This window comes from Mesoplodon bidens (assembly GCF_964165515.1).
Source record: "Mesoplodon bidens genome assembly, chromosome: 7".
Taxonomy (NCBI): Eukaryota; Metazoa; Chordata; class Mammalia; order Artiodactyla; family Ziphiidae; genus Mesoplodon; species Mesoplodon bidens.
Genome location: NC_138164.1, coordinates 113,072,696 through 113,088,278, shown reverse-complemented (window position 1 = coordinate 113,088,278; position 15,583 = coordinate 113,072,696). Strand labels below are relative to the sequence as shown.

General features: G+C 56.6%; 1 protein-coding gene across 1 annotated transcript in view; it reads right to left on the bottom strand.

Annotated features, from left to right (window-relative positions):
* The window catches only part of ANO1 (anoctamin 1), a 167,777-nt gene that overhangs the window by 54,058 nt on the left and 98,136 nt on the right, over positions 1-15,583 (bottom strand). Inside the window, exons 4-10 of the mRNA XM_081239285.1 lie at positions 14,202-14,300; positions 13,301-13,452; positions 11,718-11,772; positions 8,465-8,516; positions 6,056-6,121; positions 5,520-5,575; positions 1,933-1,974 (exon numbers count right to left, since the gene is read on the bottom strand). Coding sequence (XP_081095411.1) covers positions 1,933-1,974; positions 5,520-5,575; positions 6,056-6,121; positions 8,465-8,516; positions 11,718-11,772; positions 13,301-13,452; positions 14,202-14,300 — 522 coding nt within the window. The remainder of the gene's footprint in view (positions 1-1,932; positions 1,975-5,519; positions 5,576-6,055; positions 6,122-8,464; positions 8,517-11,717; positions 11,773-13,300; positions 13,453-14,201; positions 14,301-15,583) is intronic.

Genomic DNA, 15,583 nt, shown 5'->3' with positions numbered 1-15,583 from the left:
TTTGTGGCCCAAAGATGAGGCTGATCGTTATGGCCTTGCTAAGCCCTGGCCCAGGCCTGCCTCTGCCCTGCTTTGCCAGCTCAGCACAGGACCGGGGCTTGGCTTGGTTACGTCCCCCCTTCTTTCCTCGGTCACTTGGGGCTCCTGCCACTGACGGGATGCCACAGATTTTGTCATCGTGAAAGCAAAATACTCGGAACCAGATCACTTTAGATGCAGCGACCATGGGAGAATGAGTTCTCTGAGTTAGGACACAAACACGTATCTGGGGCATTTCCCCTTCCTCCCTTCCTTCTTTCCTTCCTTCCATCCACCCACCACTACTCATCCTCCATCCATCCCTCCCTCCTTCCATCCATCCACGCGTCCATCCATCCGTCCACCCGTCCATCTATCTGTCAGTCCATCTGTCCACCCATCCACCCACCCATCCATCCATCCACTCATCCACTCATCCAATACTCCCTGATCATGGACCAGGCTTTGCTGGGACAAACATTGCTGGGACATAACATTAAGTGAGGAGAGGGGGGTGGAAAGCGGGCCGCATTCCAGGCAGAGAGCTTTTGGGTCTGGATGAACCTGGCGCTGTCTGCTGGGCCGACACACTATAGTGCCCAGGAAATAGTTCCTGAGTAATAACTGAATGAGACCGTCTCGGCACTGACGCGACCATCAGCCGAGTCGTCTTTAGATTAGAAAGGCGGCAGTGTGGCCGCAGCATGGGGAAGAGGGTGGGAGATTAGGGCGCAGGGGCCTGGGACCTGGAGGCTAAATGGCCAGAAGAGGGTCTCTGTGGAGGAAGGGCGCCAGGCAGTGGCAGGGGGCTGCAGGGGGACGAAGCGGGCTGGGCTCTGAGGCCAGGCTTGGTGCAGGGCAGGCCCAAGAACGGGATGGAGGAGATCTGCAAGTCATGGGCTCTCAGACGAATGCCAGATGTCACACTAAAAATAACCAAATATGTAATTTTTGTGCTACGTCAGATAGCATCTTCAGCTGGATTCCCGGGCGGGCGGGCAGGCGAGTTGTATCAAGTACCGGAGGCTTAAAAACACATATGGGGGGCTGGAGGGAGGTGGGAACAGAGAGCATTCCACACGTAGAGTCTCCCGGGCCTTGCCGTTTGGGACAAGGCCTCCATTGTGAGGTTCTCAGGGAAACATCCCCACCCAGCACCTTGGAAGGATCCGTTCTTGGGAAGCAAGAGATGGGACAAAGGGGGCTGAAAGGAATGCAGAGCCCAGGGAGGGCTGCTCCCTGAGGTGAGGGAGGGCAGGGCTTGCTGGGGAGCTGGGATAGGCTCATGCGGAGGCAGGGAGGCTGGGGTCCGGGTGCGGGCATGCGAGGGGAGAACTGGCGGTGGTGGCGCGCATGTGGGCTGGGTGCCGGAGCAGAGCGTCCTGAGAGCCTGGGTGGGTGGAATTAGGGAGAACCACTGAAGAATAAAGGATCACTAGGCATTTCCCAAAGTGTGTCTCATGGGACACCAGCTCCATAACTTGCCCGTTAAAAAGGGTTCCAGGTCAAGTCAGTTTGAGAAACACTGGCTGGACCACCATCCATCGTGTTCCCCGTGTGCTGCTGGGGGCTGGGGTGCTCCAGGCGGCTGGCCCCGTGGCTCCCAAAGTTATTTTCCCGGAAGCCAGGCAGGATTAGGCCAAACATCGGCAAAGGTTCTGACCGACCCGGTGAGACACGGGTTTGAAGCTGGCCAGGTCAGTGCAGGAAGGAAGGTCAGGCGGGGGGCACGTGCCTTCCCTTCACCCGCTCGGACAACCTGCCAAGGATGCTTTTGAGAATCAGAGAGGTGAGTTCACCAACCTCCTCACTCAGATGTGGGGCTGCAGTGCCGTGACCCCCGGGCCCCTGTCCCCCGCTGGCCCCCAGACCCCCAGACCCCGAGGAGTCGTCTCCCGGCTCTGTAGCACCTACCTTCCTGTCGTTGAACTCCACGTTCTCCCCTTCATAGTCTCCCTGTAAAGAGAGAAAGGTGTCTTACTGTCCTGTAACCTTTCCAGACATGCACTCCAGCTGCCCCCACTACGCAGGTGAGCTAGTCCCAGGACAGAACTTCACACGGTGTGGAAGGGTGCCCAGGCCCCCTCCTCCCAGGATCAAAAGTGTCCCGGGAAAGCCTGAAGCGCCTTCCCCTCGACACAGAGACGACGTCCAGGATGGGAACACGGTCCGGTCCTTGGAACTGGTGACACAGAGGAAAGGGGGCTTCAGGGGCTGGAGGGACTGTCAACAGGGTGAACATGCATCCCACTCTGCCAGGAGGGTCCTGGCGTCTCATCCCAGGCCCCACTAGGGTGGTGTCCCCTTCCCTCTCAAGTGTCCCAGGAGGGACCATGAGTTAGATGATCCCAGTGCATACAGATCAGTGAGTCCAATGCTCCCATTCTATAGATGGGAACACCGAGGCTCAGAGGAGTAAACTGACTTCCCTGGGAGAGACAGCAAAATTTGGTCAGACCTGGGACTTGGATCCAGGTCTCCAAATCCAATGGAAAAGAAGGAGTGTCTAAAGGTCGAAAGCTAGCCCAGTATTCCAACGGGGGACACTAATGACTAGAAGCCTGGCCAACCGGTCCTGAGGACTGCCGGGCAGATAAAGCTCTGAGGGCTCTGGGAGGTCTGCCTGGTGCCCGCTCCTCTCACCAGCTCCTTCCGTGACCCCCCCCCTTCCGGCCCCGCCAGCCCCCTCCAGGCGGGGAGAAGTTGACCACCAGGTGGGCAACCAATGCCTGTGGTCTTTGAATGAAGATGCTCTGGGAGCAGTTTAACTAAATTCCCCCCCCCGAGTCTTCAGGGGCCCTCCCCACCCAACCCAATCTATCCCCTTCCCAGAGTTTTCCCTCTTGTCTAAGATGGCCCCACGATTCCAGCAGCACCTCATTTCTGTAGAGGTCCGTTAGCCGGTGACTTTGAAGGGGGCAGATGCCAACCAGGAAGGAAGCCAAAAAGCCACCCAGCAGTGGCTGAAACACCAAGTCCTTCTCCGGATTCGAATGCTAGTTATGGAGCAGAAGGCCCTTCCTCTCTGTGCAGTCCTAACAGGCTGCTGTCTGGTTGGCAATGACCCCGGCCCCTGGCCTGGCAGATGCTCTTGTTGAATGAATGAATGAATGAGTGAGTGAACGCAGCAAGCAAGGCCCTGGAGAGGGTGGGATGCTCTGGGCCACGCACTGAGATGTGACCTAGGACAGCTCAGGGGTGAGAGGCAGATGGCGAAAAGCGTACACGCGCGGGAGGGGCCTGCTGCCTGACAGAGGCCGAGGTGCAGCCTCGCAACAGCCGGCATCCTCTGTTTAAGGCATGGAGTCCACAGGGCTAGCTTCAGAAGGATTTATCTCCCCAAATATTTGAACATCAGCTTTGGTACTTAATGGGGTGTGTGTCCATCAGTTGTACAGAAAATTCATGGATGTAAAATGTCTTATTCCCTCGAGATGACTGAGATCCATCATCCCGCTGGAAAGAACCCTGGAAGCAGAGCCAGAGGATCTGGGCTCCACTCCTTGGCTGTGTGCGCGTGGGCAAGTTGCTTGAGCAGCTGCAGCCTCAGTTTCCGCACCTGTAAAGTGGGAACAGACCTCACGTGGTGGGCTTCCCTACTGCTGTGTAAGGGACAAAGATGATGGTGCGCAAGGAGTTTCTGACATGAGGATCTTGGAGATGCTTTTTGGGGGCTCAGTGGAAGTCTTGTACTCGTCGGTTTAAACTGCTGCGAGAATTGATTCCTAAGACAAATGTGGCAGCGAAGCCTGAGAAGAGGGATGCATCGGCCTCCAGGGGAGGACGCCGTGGTGGTGCAGCCAGGGGTGGAGTAGCCTGCTGTCAACCAGGGCTGGCTTCTGGCCCCAGCTCCTCCACAGGGGCTGTGTGAACTTGGGCGAGTCACTAAAGCTCTCTGAGCCTCCATGTTTGCACCAGATTAAATGAGATAAAGCTCCTACTAGACACAGTTCTTTGCATACAGTAGGTGCTCAGAAATGTTGATCTTCCCCCGTTCCCTTTCAAGACTTAAAGGGCTGAATCAGACAGGCAGGGAGGCCCTGAAACGTTTCGGCTTCTGTCCCTGACGTCTTGGCAGGGGTGACAGCTCAAAGGCCAAGTAGGGCTGAGCAAACCTGAGCGGCACAGACAGGACGGATGAGCGAGGCGCCTTCTAGGGAGAAGCCAGAAGCGCCAGCCGGGACCTGCGGGGTCTGAGTCCTCCCTCGGAGCGTTCATCCCGCAACAGGGCAATCACCAAGACGACTCGACTTAACCCCACGCTGCATTTATTGAGCACCTACTGGGTGCAGAGGCTTTCATGAGATGCATGCATAGTGCATGGCGGCCAAACAGTGCTGTCTTTGTGGGACGGGGAGCATGGAGGTCCAGAGAGGGAGGAAGACTCAACCGTGCCGGGGGGGGCGGGGAAAGGAAGGCTCCATGGGGATGTTTTGTTTGCCCTGGGGAGGGGCTGTCCAGGCAGAGGAGGAGGGAAGAGCACTGCAGGCAGAAGGAACAGCATGAACGGAGGCACAGAGGTGGGAAAACGGGCTCAGTTGAGCCCAGATCCTCACACTGAGTGACGGGGGACGGCGGCAGGTCGGCTGAGCAGCTTTCCCTCTGAGTCCACGGTCCGGGTGGACAGCCCTTTGCTATCCGGCCCCACCCCCCATTCGTCCAATGTCTTACTGAAAGCCCTTCTGTTTCTGAATTCCTGCTAACACCCTTTGCAGCCCTGGCAACTGGACAGGGCAGGTATTATTTCTGACTTGCAGATGGGGGCACTGGGGCTCAGAGAGGACAGGGGCTGCCTCTGCTCAAGGTCACAGAGGAGTGAGCGGCCAGGACTAGAATCTGGGTCCCCGGGCCCCCATGCCTGTCCTCTCTCTCCCCTAGCCTTTGCAGTAACACACATTTGGAAAGTTCCAGAGATCCTCTGTCTGGAGTTCCCACACTGCTCAGGCCCCATGGCCCATCCCCAGTGCTCTGTTGAACTCTAGTCCTTGTTTCCATAGAGACAATAAGAAGAGAATCTTCTCTCTCTCTATCCCAAGCCAAGACCACGCGGCCGTGGCCACAGGCTATATTTGTCAGGGGGATACCAGTGGGATTTGGAGATTCGGCTCAGGAAACTGGCCACTTGCTCTGCAGAAACAGATACAAAACAGAGCTCACTGGTCATTCTGCCAGAGCTCGGGAAGGGTGGGGTAGGGGAGGCTGAGCCAGGGAAAGTTCTTGTGGACCAGCTGGCCGTGAAGTTCAGATATGGCCCTGCAGAGTTTCTGCCCCAAGTGCCCCTGTCTTGGTGGAATGATTTGCTAAGAATAGATGGCTCTGTGTGTGATTCTGGTCCCCACCTGGGGAACCAGGAAGGGCCCTGAGCGGCTGACATTTACAGGAGCGCCAAAGCAGGAAGCCCCAACCACAGGATAACAAGAGCTCCCTGGGGCGTGTGGCCCTCGGGGTTTGGAGAATCAAATGACGTGCAGAGATGAGCTATGTTTGTCAAGGTTACTTACATCGTGCAGTGGGTAGGCTGCCGAGTAAACGCCGTTGGCCAGTAGGCTCGTGATGCCTTGAAAACAAAGGCAGAGAGAGGATTACGGACCAGGCCCGTCGGCTCCGTGTTCAATCAGAGCGGTCCCAGGGCTGTCTCAATCACCGAGAATTTTCTCAAAGCGAGCCACACCTGGTTGCACAGAGCCCGACCACCTTTCTGGAGTTTCCTCCCCAGGTTTGACTAGGAGATGATAAAAACATGCTCTATTGGCAGAATTAGGAAGACACAGAGGAAACCCCAAGAGGAAGTTACATCTGGGAGGAAGGAGGTACCCCCAAACCTGCGATTCACCAGCTACCCCCGCCTGCTGGAGGGCAAACCTGCAGGTGAGGAAGGGGATTGTAAGTGGTTAGAAAAGCTGAATCATGAGAAAAATATGGATGGAAAAATTGATGGTGTCAGAAAACACACATACAATTTGGAATTAGATTTTAGGTTGATTGGAAAAGCCAAAGAGGAGGCCTGCGTGCCCCACGCGGGGGCAGAGGCACTTACCGTATTTACCACATTTTCGCCTTTTACTTAAAAGGGCAGAGTCCTTCTTTCTTCCCTCTCCTTGCCCTGTTTATACATCCGGCTATTAGTTACATGCAAAAGGGCCTGAAAGGATCAAAGCTGCATTTGGGGGGCAAAGCGCTCACGCACAGTCCAGCACTCCTGGGGGCAGGGGAGCGATGGCCGGGCCCCTTGTTTGCTGCCTGAAGCCCCGCGCTGGGGGCAGGATAAAAATAACCACACCTGCACCTCCTAGAATCCAGAGGTGTGGGCTTGGGCACCCAGCCCCAGAAGACAGCGTCGTGAGGGGGTAAGACAGAGCTCGGCCGCGCATGGGTCTGGGGCTTCCCAGAGACCTGATCTTGCTTCGCACACATCTTTGGGGGCCAGCGCTGCCCAGGAGTTTCCACGAAGCCCTTTGCTGGTCACAGAACCCTCTGCCTGGATGAAGAGGCTTTCTAGGTGGTAAGGGGGTCAGATTTTTCAGTGGCCTGGCCAGCCCACTCTTGACTACTCTGCTGTGACACTGGGGGGAAAGGCACTCCCTGAAATCCACTTAAAAATAGACCATCTCCTCAGCTAGTGATCTGGAATGGTCAGGGCACCTAGGGACACTTAGAAATCCAAACCGGAGCCAGGTGGGAGCACGTGGCCAAACCCCCACGAGTGGAAAGTTCAGCTGCGGTAAAAAATGAACAAGGGGCCGGATCCAGGTTCACCGGCCCCCCCACTGCCCCTAGAATGCTCTCAACACCGTGCTGCCTCAGGTGCTCCTCTACCCGGAAGCCTCACCCCTCCACGGTCACCTCATCAGAAAGACCTTTGATCGCTGGTTCTACATCCCCCATCACTCCCCATCCCCAACCTGCAGGATTATCTTCTGGTTTACCTTGTCATTTCTCATCTGTTTCCATCCTCCAGAATGGAAACTCCCTGAGGGTAGGGACCTTCCTGGCACAGAGGCTGGTGGGTGACCGAACCCATCAATGAATCTGGAGGTCCTAGGACCCTCAGACAAAGCCAGTGTGAAATGGGGTGCAGAGAAGGCCCCTCCATCTCTCTGCTTCGTCACGGGCACTGGGAACCAGTGCTGCCAGGGAACTGGCCAGGACACACAGCGTGGCCCGGGGTGGGGATCAGCTCTAGCTGAGAAGCGCCAGACCCTGGACTCCCTGCAAACCTTCACAGCAACCACACGAGTCTCCACCAGAAGGGATCCTACAGGGACGCTAAAGGGAGACTGAGTTCTGAGATGCATCGCTGGGACTAGACCCATGCTTCTCCCCACCTCTGGTGGCCGGGGCCCCCCTGGAGGACCTTGCTCCACTGGGGACAGTTTTCCTGGCCTCCTCTCGACTCCTGAATGTGTGTCTCCCACCACGACTTAGTACACGGGCTTAGAGATTTCAGGCCCAAAGGGCGGGCCCGTGACTGACCACTGGCCACCCTAGGCAGCCTGTCTGAGCCTGGAGGTGTCATCCCCCCTGCCCCCCGCCCACTGCATCCTGGGCCTGCCCCAGACTTCAGCTGCGAGCATCTGAGTCCTCCTCCTGTTCTTTGCTTCCTTCCCTCCCAGGAAGCCAATAGGCAGGGCGTCTCTCCCGATACATAGGCTCTTACCAGCCCTGCCCTGCGCCCTCGAACCACAGGCTTGGAGCTTCAGATGCTTCCAGAGCATGAAGGATTGTGCCGTGAGCTCCGCTCTCAGCGGGGCATAAAGCGGCTCAACAGGAAGGGGGGAAAGACTGGGAAAAGGCATCACTTTGCCCTGAAACATTTTGCTTTAGCAAACTCAGCCTGCAGCGGTGGGCAAGAGACCTGCATGGCAGGGGGCGGGGTGGGGGGATGGTTCCCTCTGCACGCTTTAATCGAGAAGGTTTTGCACCTGTGGTTGAGGTGTTCTGTAAACCGGTACCCGAGGAGCCCAGCGGGGCCGGTTTTGTGGCAGGTTCCGCCTAAGGGCACACATCGAGGGGCACCCCTTCCAGCAAGGCCACAGCCTGGGTGGGGCACCTTCTAGGCTGTGTGCGTGTCTGGCTGCTGCATCAGGCTGCTGCCCCGGCTGGAACCCTAACTACCTCCCCCTGGACTGTGAAGGTCAAGAGAGGGTCAGGACCCCTTGGTCACCCTCCAGTTTCCAGCAGCCAGGATTTACCGCCTCTGCATTGAGAGGCTCCACAGGCCACCAGATGCCTCAAGCCAGAGAGGAGGATCCTTTGGTGCTTAAAAGGGCTGTAAAACCGCCCCTTGGTCCTGGAACGGCCCTCCTGCCTGAGACTGTTACACCAGGCTTAAATCAAAACCCTCTAAAAAACCCCAGCCCGGCCACCCGCCTCCCACGGAGAAGATGGAGAGGCAAGATTACACAGCGAGATGAGCGCTGAGCTCAAGCCCCAAGCACGCCCTTACCCATGCTGTACTTGGCTTTGGTACACGTTGTTCTCTTCAGGATTTCGTAGACCTGTTGTGGAGACAAGGGGGGACCAGAGCTACTCCATCACGGGTCACTGGGAAGGGAGGTGGTGACCGTTAACAGTGCCAGCCTCCTGTATCCCCCAAGGATGGGGTCAGGATTTGCATTCTTGGGGAGAAGGTCACCTCGAAGGGCCCACACTGTGCTTGGGCTCAGGAGTACGGGGGTCCTGTGCACTCTGGTGGTGGGTTTCTGCCCCTTTTGGCTGAGAGGTGAGTTGGAATTCAGAGGCATGAGGACTCCGCTGATAGGACCACTCTCGGGTGTGGCCCTGAATGTTCTAGAAACCTGTGCCCCTTTTACGAACAAAACATTTCACTTTGCCGCCTCAGGAGCCCCGGCTTGGGGGTCTGCCTGCCTGGGTCTGCGTCCTTGTAGCCGTGTGGTCTTGGGCTAACTACTTCGTGCCCCGTGCCTCAGTTTCCCCATCCACAAAATGGGGTGAAAAGAATCGGCCCTGTGCCATAGACGCGTGGGTCAGAGCACTCCAACCCCCCGAGACCCCCCCGAGGTCTCACCCTCCAGTGCCCCCCAGGCCCTGGGCCATCTGACCTTCTCTCCTCCTCTCTGTCCGCCCAGCCCTGTCCCAGCAACCCGGCCTCCTGGCTGCCCCCCCTCACTCGCCAACCCTCTCCTGAGGCCACAGGGCCTTCACCATGGCTGTTTCTTTTGCCAGAAGTGCTTCTCCCCGAGAGCTAAATGGCTACAGAGCCACCTTAACAAACGGGTCACCGAGCAGCCACCATCCCTGTTGCTCTGCCTTCTAACTTTGCTCTCTCTCTCTCTTTTTTTGGCCACCCCACTCGGCTTGAAGGATCTCAGTTCCTCGACCAGGGATGAACATGGGCCCTGGCGGTGAAAGTGCCCAGCCCTAACCACTGGACCGCCAGGGAGTTCCCTAACTCTGCTCTCTTGTCCCGGATTACTTCACCCCTGCCATGTGCCTGTTGCCTCCCTCGCCTCCCGCCCATCTTGGGCAGACACCAGGTGCTCGGTAACTGACTGATGAATGAATGAATGAATGAATGAATGACCCAGTTAGCTGGCTCTCTCCCTGGCACCTCTTGAATCTAATCGGTGGCCTCATCCCGACCTTGCTGATTCTCCCATAACCCCCTCCTCCCTTCCATGTGCAGCCACAGCCCCCCTTCACAACCACCCCTGTGATCCCACATCCCCCCTCCATCTGCCCTTCCACAACTGGCCACTGGCAGTGATCTTTCTAGGACCTTGCTCCACAACCATCTATGGCTCCCTAGTGCCTACAGGCTGAAAATCCAAGTCCTAAGACCAGCACCCCAGGCCCTTCCCCATTGTTCCTTGCTGATCCCGACTCCTACCCATCTGCACACTGGGAGGCCCCGATATCCTAGCAGCACAGGGAAGGAGACAGGAGGGACTGTTATATCTTTGTCTAGAAGGACGCTGGGTCTCAAGACCACGGGGTCCAACTAACCGAGGGCAAAGTTTTGAGTCACCAAAGAGTTTCTCTGGAGCGTTGGTGTTTACAAACAGGCCTTCAGGGTCTCTGGGAGAGAATGCCCCCCACGCGAGAGGTAATTGGAGTCATGGATCATTCAGCTAACACTTACTGGCTCGGACAGAATTGCCTTCTGTGACTTGGGGATCACGGTCTGAGCTCAGTTTTAAAGTGGATTCTCCACGAGACGGGGCCTAGAGCTTCCATTCACATATGACCCCAACCCCAGGCCACCACCCCGACAGCAAGAGTGAATTTACGGGGACTTCCCTGGCAGTCCAGGGGTTAGGACTCCACGCTTCCACTGCCAGGGGCCCGGGTTCGATCCCTGGTCAGGGAACTAAGATCCTGCAAGCCACATGGTGTGGCCCAAAAAATAAAATAAAATAAAACAATAAAGTAAAAAAAGTAAAAAAAAAAAGAGAATGAATTTACGAATCTGCACCCTGCCCTGTGCTTCCAGGAGCATCCTGGTGGCTCCAGATAATGTAAAAACTGGGGTGCACATACGTATGGAAACACAGCACGTGCCTCAGTTCCCCCAGCTGGCCATTCCAATTCTCTCCCATCCCAAAATGACAGAGAAAAAGTGAAACCGTTCAGGTTCAACTGCATCTGGTTCTCCTGAGCGGTCTGTGTCCAAGAGGGAGAACTTACCTCTCCTGGACCACATGTCAGCCCCAAGCTACACCGGCTGCTGACATTTTTGCATAAACGAGTTCCTCATTGTTTATTATAAATTATGAGATGTAATTGCTAATTTCATCAGAACATGGTCAATAATAAAAAGCACAGCAGTGGCTGTGTTCCCGGCGCTGCATCCAGGTTACCCTTGGTGTGGGCGCACGGCTGCCCTTTGAGCAGGACGCCACCTTGTCCCGTTTGCGAGTCGCTAGGCTGGGAGGGGACACAGGGTTGATGGGACCGGGCTCTGTCTGTCCAGGCAGTGGCCTGGGCCCCCCACGCCAAGGCGGCCTACACCACTCACTGTCCTGTGCCTGGGTGCCTGCCAGTCTCAGGATGTGGCTGTGAGGGGCAGTTATCTGCTCAAGGTCAAGCGGCCGCCTCCTGCCAGCCCTGCCCCTCTCCTCGCCAGGCTGGGCTTTCTGGGCCAGGAAGAGAGAGAAGCAGCAGCTTGGCTACGAGGTTAATACTTGTTTAGACAGAAGTTGGGTCCTGAGCCGTGCACAGCCCAGCTTGGCTGGTGGACAACTTGGAGGCCGATGGATAAACATTAAACCAATACCTGGAGTAGGGCAGGGCGGCCTGGTCAGATTTCAAGCCACAGTTTGCTCGTCTGGCAAAGCTCTGGAAATCGACCCAAACCCTCGTCCCTTTGCCTACACCACCCCATCCCTCCTGTCAGGCCTGCCTGCTCACAAACCTCCAGAGAGACAGGGACGTACAGATTCCACTAAGGGCAAGTGGCACGGAGGCTGGAGAGGCGTGCTGGGAGCTGCAGAGATGCGGGAACATTTTGAAATAACCCAGCGGGTCTGGAGTCCCTCTGCTTCGTCCCTGCTACTCCACCCCGGCCATCCCCTGGGCCCCTCGCAGCCCGCTGGTTTTATTATTCTAATTATTTCTGTCACAGACAATTAGAGCCCCTTCCACCCAGAGGAGCTTGGCTGAAATGAAATTATCATCCCGTTTCCCCGGGGGCTACCTTGCTGAGGAGCTATGGATTCCCATGAGTGAGCGATACTTACTATCGTGCTCCGGGTTTTGCTGTCGAAAAAGGAATCCTTGTCAGACAGGTCAAATCTGTTGAAATTTTGGGAACAAAAAGAGACGCAGCTCACTGGAGTCAGCGCTCCCAGTTTCCGAGGCCTTGGGGGACCACACTACCCCCATGAGCGGTGACCGTGAAATTGACAAAGCTCTGTCTGCACGCACGCCGGGTGTGACCCGACCCTGGGCATTTGGAAGAGGCTGTTCATCCCCTCACCCCTTGGGGAGGCTGGGAGACCCCCGTGGGTGGGAAGTGACCCCAGGGCAACTGTGGTCAGACCTCCCTCGCCAAGGATCCCTTTTCCTTCCAATGACACCCTCGGGGGCAAATTTTAGTCTCTGCTGCAGCACTCCTGGGGTGATCCCATCATCCGACACTTTACTATTTAAGACAGTCTCCCTATAATTTCCAAATTGTTTCCGTCCTGAGGTCTTGGGCCACACAGAGATTTCCTAAGGCTTCCTGAGGGCAGAGGGATGTCTCTGGAACACATTACTTGATTCCCAACACACTCAGCGTACAGCCGGGGAGGGCAACTCGGGGTTGGGGGTGGCCCAGAGCCTGGAGGTGAGCCAAGCCTGGCAAGGCAGGGGGTGCCAAGGGAGGTGGCCAGGGCCCTGGGGGTCATGGAAAGAGGGCGTCTCCCTCTAATGCGCGGGGGCCCGGGTCCTGGCGCTGGTGGGAGGAGTTGGGCCGGAGCCACTTCCTTCTCTCTTATGTTTTATCCCCAGGAGGATCGGGAACCAGCGAGTGAAGCATGTGGCCCCGGCCCTGTGACTAATGCCCTGGCCAGGGCGGAAGCCCCAGTTCTGAGCGGAGGCTCTTCATGTCTCGTGGGACCAGTGGTGTCCAGGAGCCTCCCACCCCCTAGAGCTCGTCATCCTAGCCCCACAGGATTCCCAGACTCCAAGCTTTCTATTCCCACCCCTGCCCTCGCTCCAGCTCTGCCCAGTGAGGCCCCACGGAGGCCTTGCAGCTGCCGCTGACCCAGGTGGCTACGCCCCATTGCCTCTCAGGAGCGGGGGAGGAGGGAAGGTTCCAGAATAGGTGCAGCCCCGCCAGGCAACCGCACTGGCTTTGACTCTCTAGGGCCTCAGGACTCCAGCTGGGGCTGCTATTCGGTTCTGGGCTCCCAGAGCTCGGCAGCCTTCAGGGGGTGCAGCTAACCAGATCCGACTCCTCGGGACACATCCCAAGAGGGACCGAGCAGGGCAGGGGGAGGGTACCCAGACTGCTGCTTTGGGGCTTTAATCCCAGGCCCAGGCCTTCCCTCACATGGGCTCAAGCTAGTTTTCCCAAGTGTCACCCAGCAGGACAGGACTTGCTGTCCCCTGAATTCCTCAGTTAATAATGACCTTGGAAATTATTTCCAGGGCCTCTTCTGTGCTCAAGAACCACAAGCTCTCATGCGAATATGCTTCAGGGGCTGAAATCCCCCACTTCATTGGGGGTTGGAGAACTCCCTCTGGCCTCAGAGGACCTCATCCAACACAGGGTGGAATCACCACACAGCGGGGGGCCCTCGGGAAGGGGCAAGCGGGTGTGGGGGGGCCCACTTACAGGTGCTGCTTCTCCCGGGAGAAGGGATAGGAGAGCCTCTTTGTGGTCTGGGGTCTGTGCTCCGCCACCTTGGGCTGGATGGGGTCCGTGATCTTCTGCAGCACAGAGTTGATCTTTTTCAGGAGGCCACGGGTCTCATTAATGTGATACAGCTGCGGGCGAGTCAGGGCAGGGGCACGCATGTCATCTGCTGAGCCATGACTCTGGGAATCTATGCTGAGACGGGCAGGGAGCGAGCCCCCCGCCACAGAGACGGCCCGGCCTGGGAACAGGGGGCGGGGATGGGCCACGATGTCCCCTCCACGCCCGCGTTTCTAGATGAGCCTGAAAGCTCAGAGTTTCGGGAGATCCCAGCCAAAAGGGCAATTCTAGTACATGCCAGAGAACTTCCCCCAACTTCACTTTTGTTTAAAAAGAGGTAATCCAAAGGATTCTGGTGGCTTTGAGAAGCTGGGAGCTGACTCGCTCCCGAGAACAGCTTCGTCCCCCTCTGCTTTCCTCCCCAAGGACAAAAGTAAACCCCGACGCCCTGCTAAGCTCCTTGGACGCACTGGCAGACCGTTTCCCAGCCTGAAGTTGTCAGAGATTAAGAAGAAAAACCCCAGCAAGCGAGGAAATGGAATTAAAATGAGTCTGATAAATGAGCTGAAATACTGAAAGTACGAATGGTCAGAGCGGGAAGTTTCACTGTGTTTGTATCTATGAGAAGTTCCCGGGCTCCTGTGGCATCTCTGGGGGAGCGGGTTATGCTCTCCGCCCGCAGGACACGGGAGCCCTCCCGCCCTCCCGGGGGTGGCTGAAGCTCCCTTGGGCTTTCGTAACAACTCAGACCCTCCTGATGACGTTTTCCTGCCGGGCAGCCCTGAAACGGCCCCTGTGGAGTGGGAACGTCAAAACTCACCTTCTTCGTCGGCATCTTCAGTTTCAAAAACTCAGCCTCTCTGCACAGCACGTTCCAGGGGGCGTGGATTTTTACAAATCCAACCCCGTGAATTTTCGTCTAGAAAGAGGGGAGAGGTCCTTGGTCAGCGTGGGCAGATGTTTGGGGCTGAAAACCGTTTTCACCTTCGGGGGCAACTACAGTTTACTGGGCAGCTGCTTCTCCCTGTCACCTCGTGGCTCCTCTGACGATGCTTTGAGGCACTGCTAGAATCCCCTCCTTCCAGATGACAGAAGAAAGCTGCGGGGCTGAGAGGGCTCCCCCCACCGGGTCCCACGGGAATGATAAACAGCCGGGAGGGTGCCTGGAGGGAGGTCCCAGATCCCACAACACCTGGGAAGTTCCCAGAGGGGTAGCCGAGGGGCCCCAGAGCAGCCTGAGCCACAGAAGACCTTCCACAACTGAGAGCCCAGGCCCTTCGACTGAGTGGATGTACTCGGTGTCCCCGGGGTGCCCAAGCAGAGATGAGGAGGTGATGGTGAAGATGGTCCCCTCTGGGCATCTCTGTGGGGTCAGGACACACCTCTGTCTGGACCTGGCCACCCTCCGGGTTCCCTGGGTCAGCACTGCCTTTATCCTAATGTGAGAGGACTCGAGGCAACCCTGCATTCAAGTCCAGCCCCCCTCCCCCACTAAGCTGCTGTGAACTTGGACAAGTCATTTCTGGTCCAGCGTGTCTGAATGACAGGACTGGGCAGCTGAGGGCCCCTGAGTGCTGCCCCACCGGGAACTGCACAAGCTAAGAGCTTCGAGAACTGACTCCAACGAGCTCTATGGGAAAGGCAGGACCACTGCCCCCCTTCACGGAGGGGAACACTGAGGCTTGAGAGATTAAGTCACCGCCTAGGTTCCTCAGAAAATTAAAACTAGAGCCACCGTGTGATCCAGCCATCCCACCTCTGGGTAGTTATCCCAAGGAAATGACATCAGGATCTGCACCTCCATGTTCACTCCGCATGACTCACGACAGCCAAGATACAGAAACAACCTAAGTGTCCTTGGACGGATGAACAGATCAAGAAAGTGTGGTAGACATATACAGCGCAGTATTATTCACCCATAAAAAAGAAGGAAACCCTGCCATTTGTGACAACATGGATGAGCCTGGAGGACATTCTGCTACGTGAAATGGGTCAGAGAGACAAGCACTGCATGGTATCACTTATATGTAGAATTTTAAAAATGCCGATTTCATAGAAACGGTGTAGAGTAGAATGGTGTTTGCCAGGGCCTGGGTGGGGGGATGGGGATGGGGAGATAGGTCAGAGGGTACCAGCTTTCAGTTATAAGATTAAGTTTTGAGGACCTAATGAACAGCAGGGTGACTCTAGTTACTAATATGG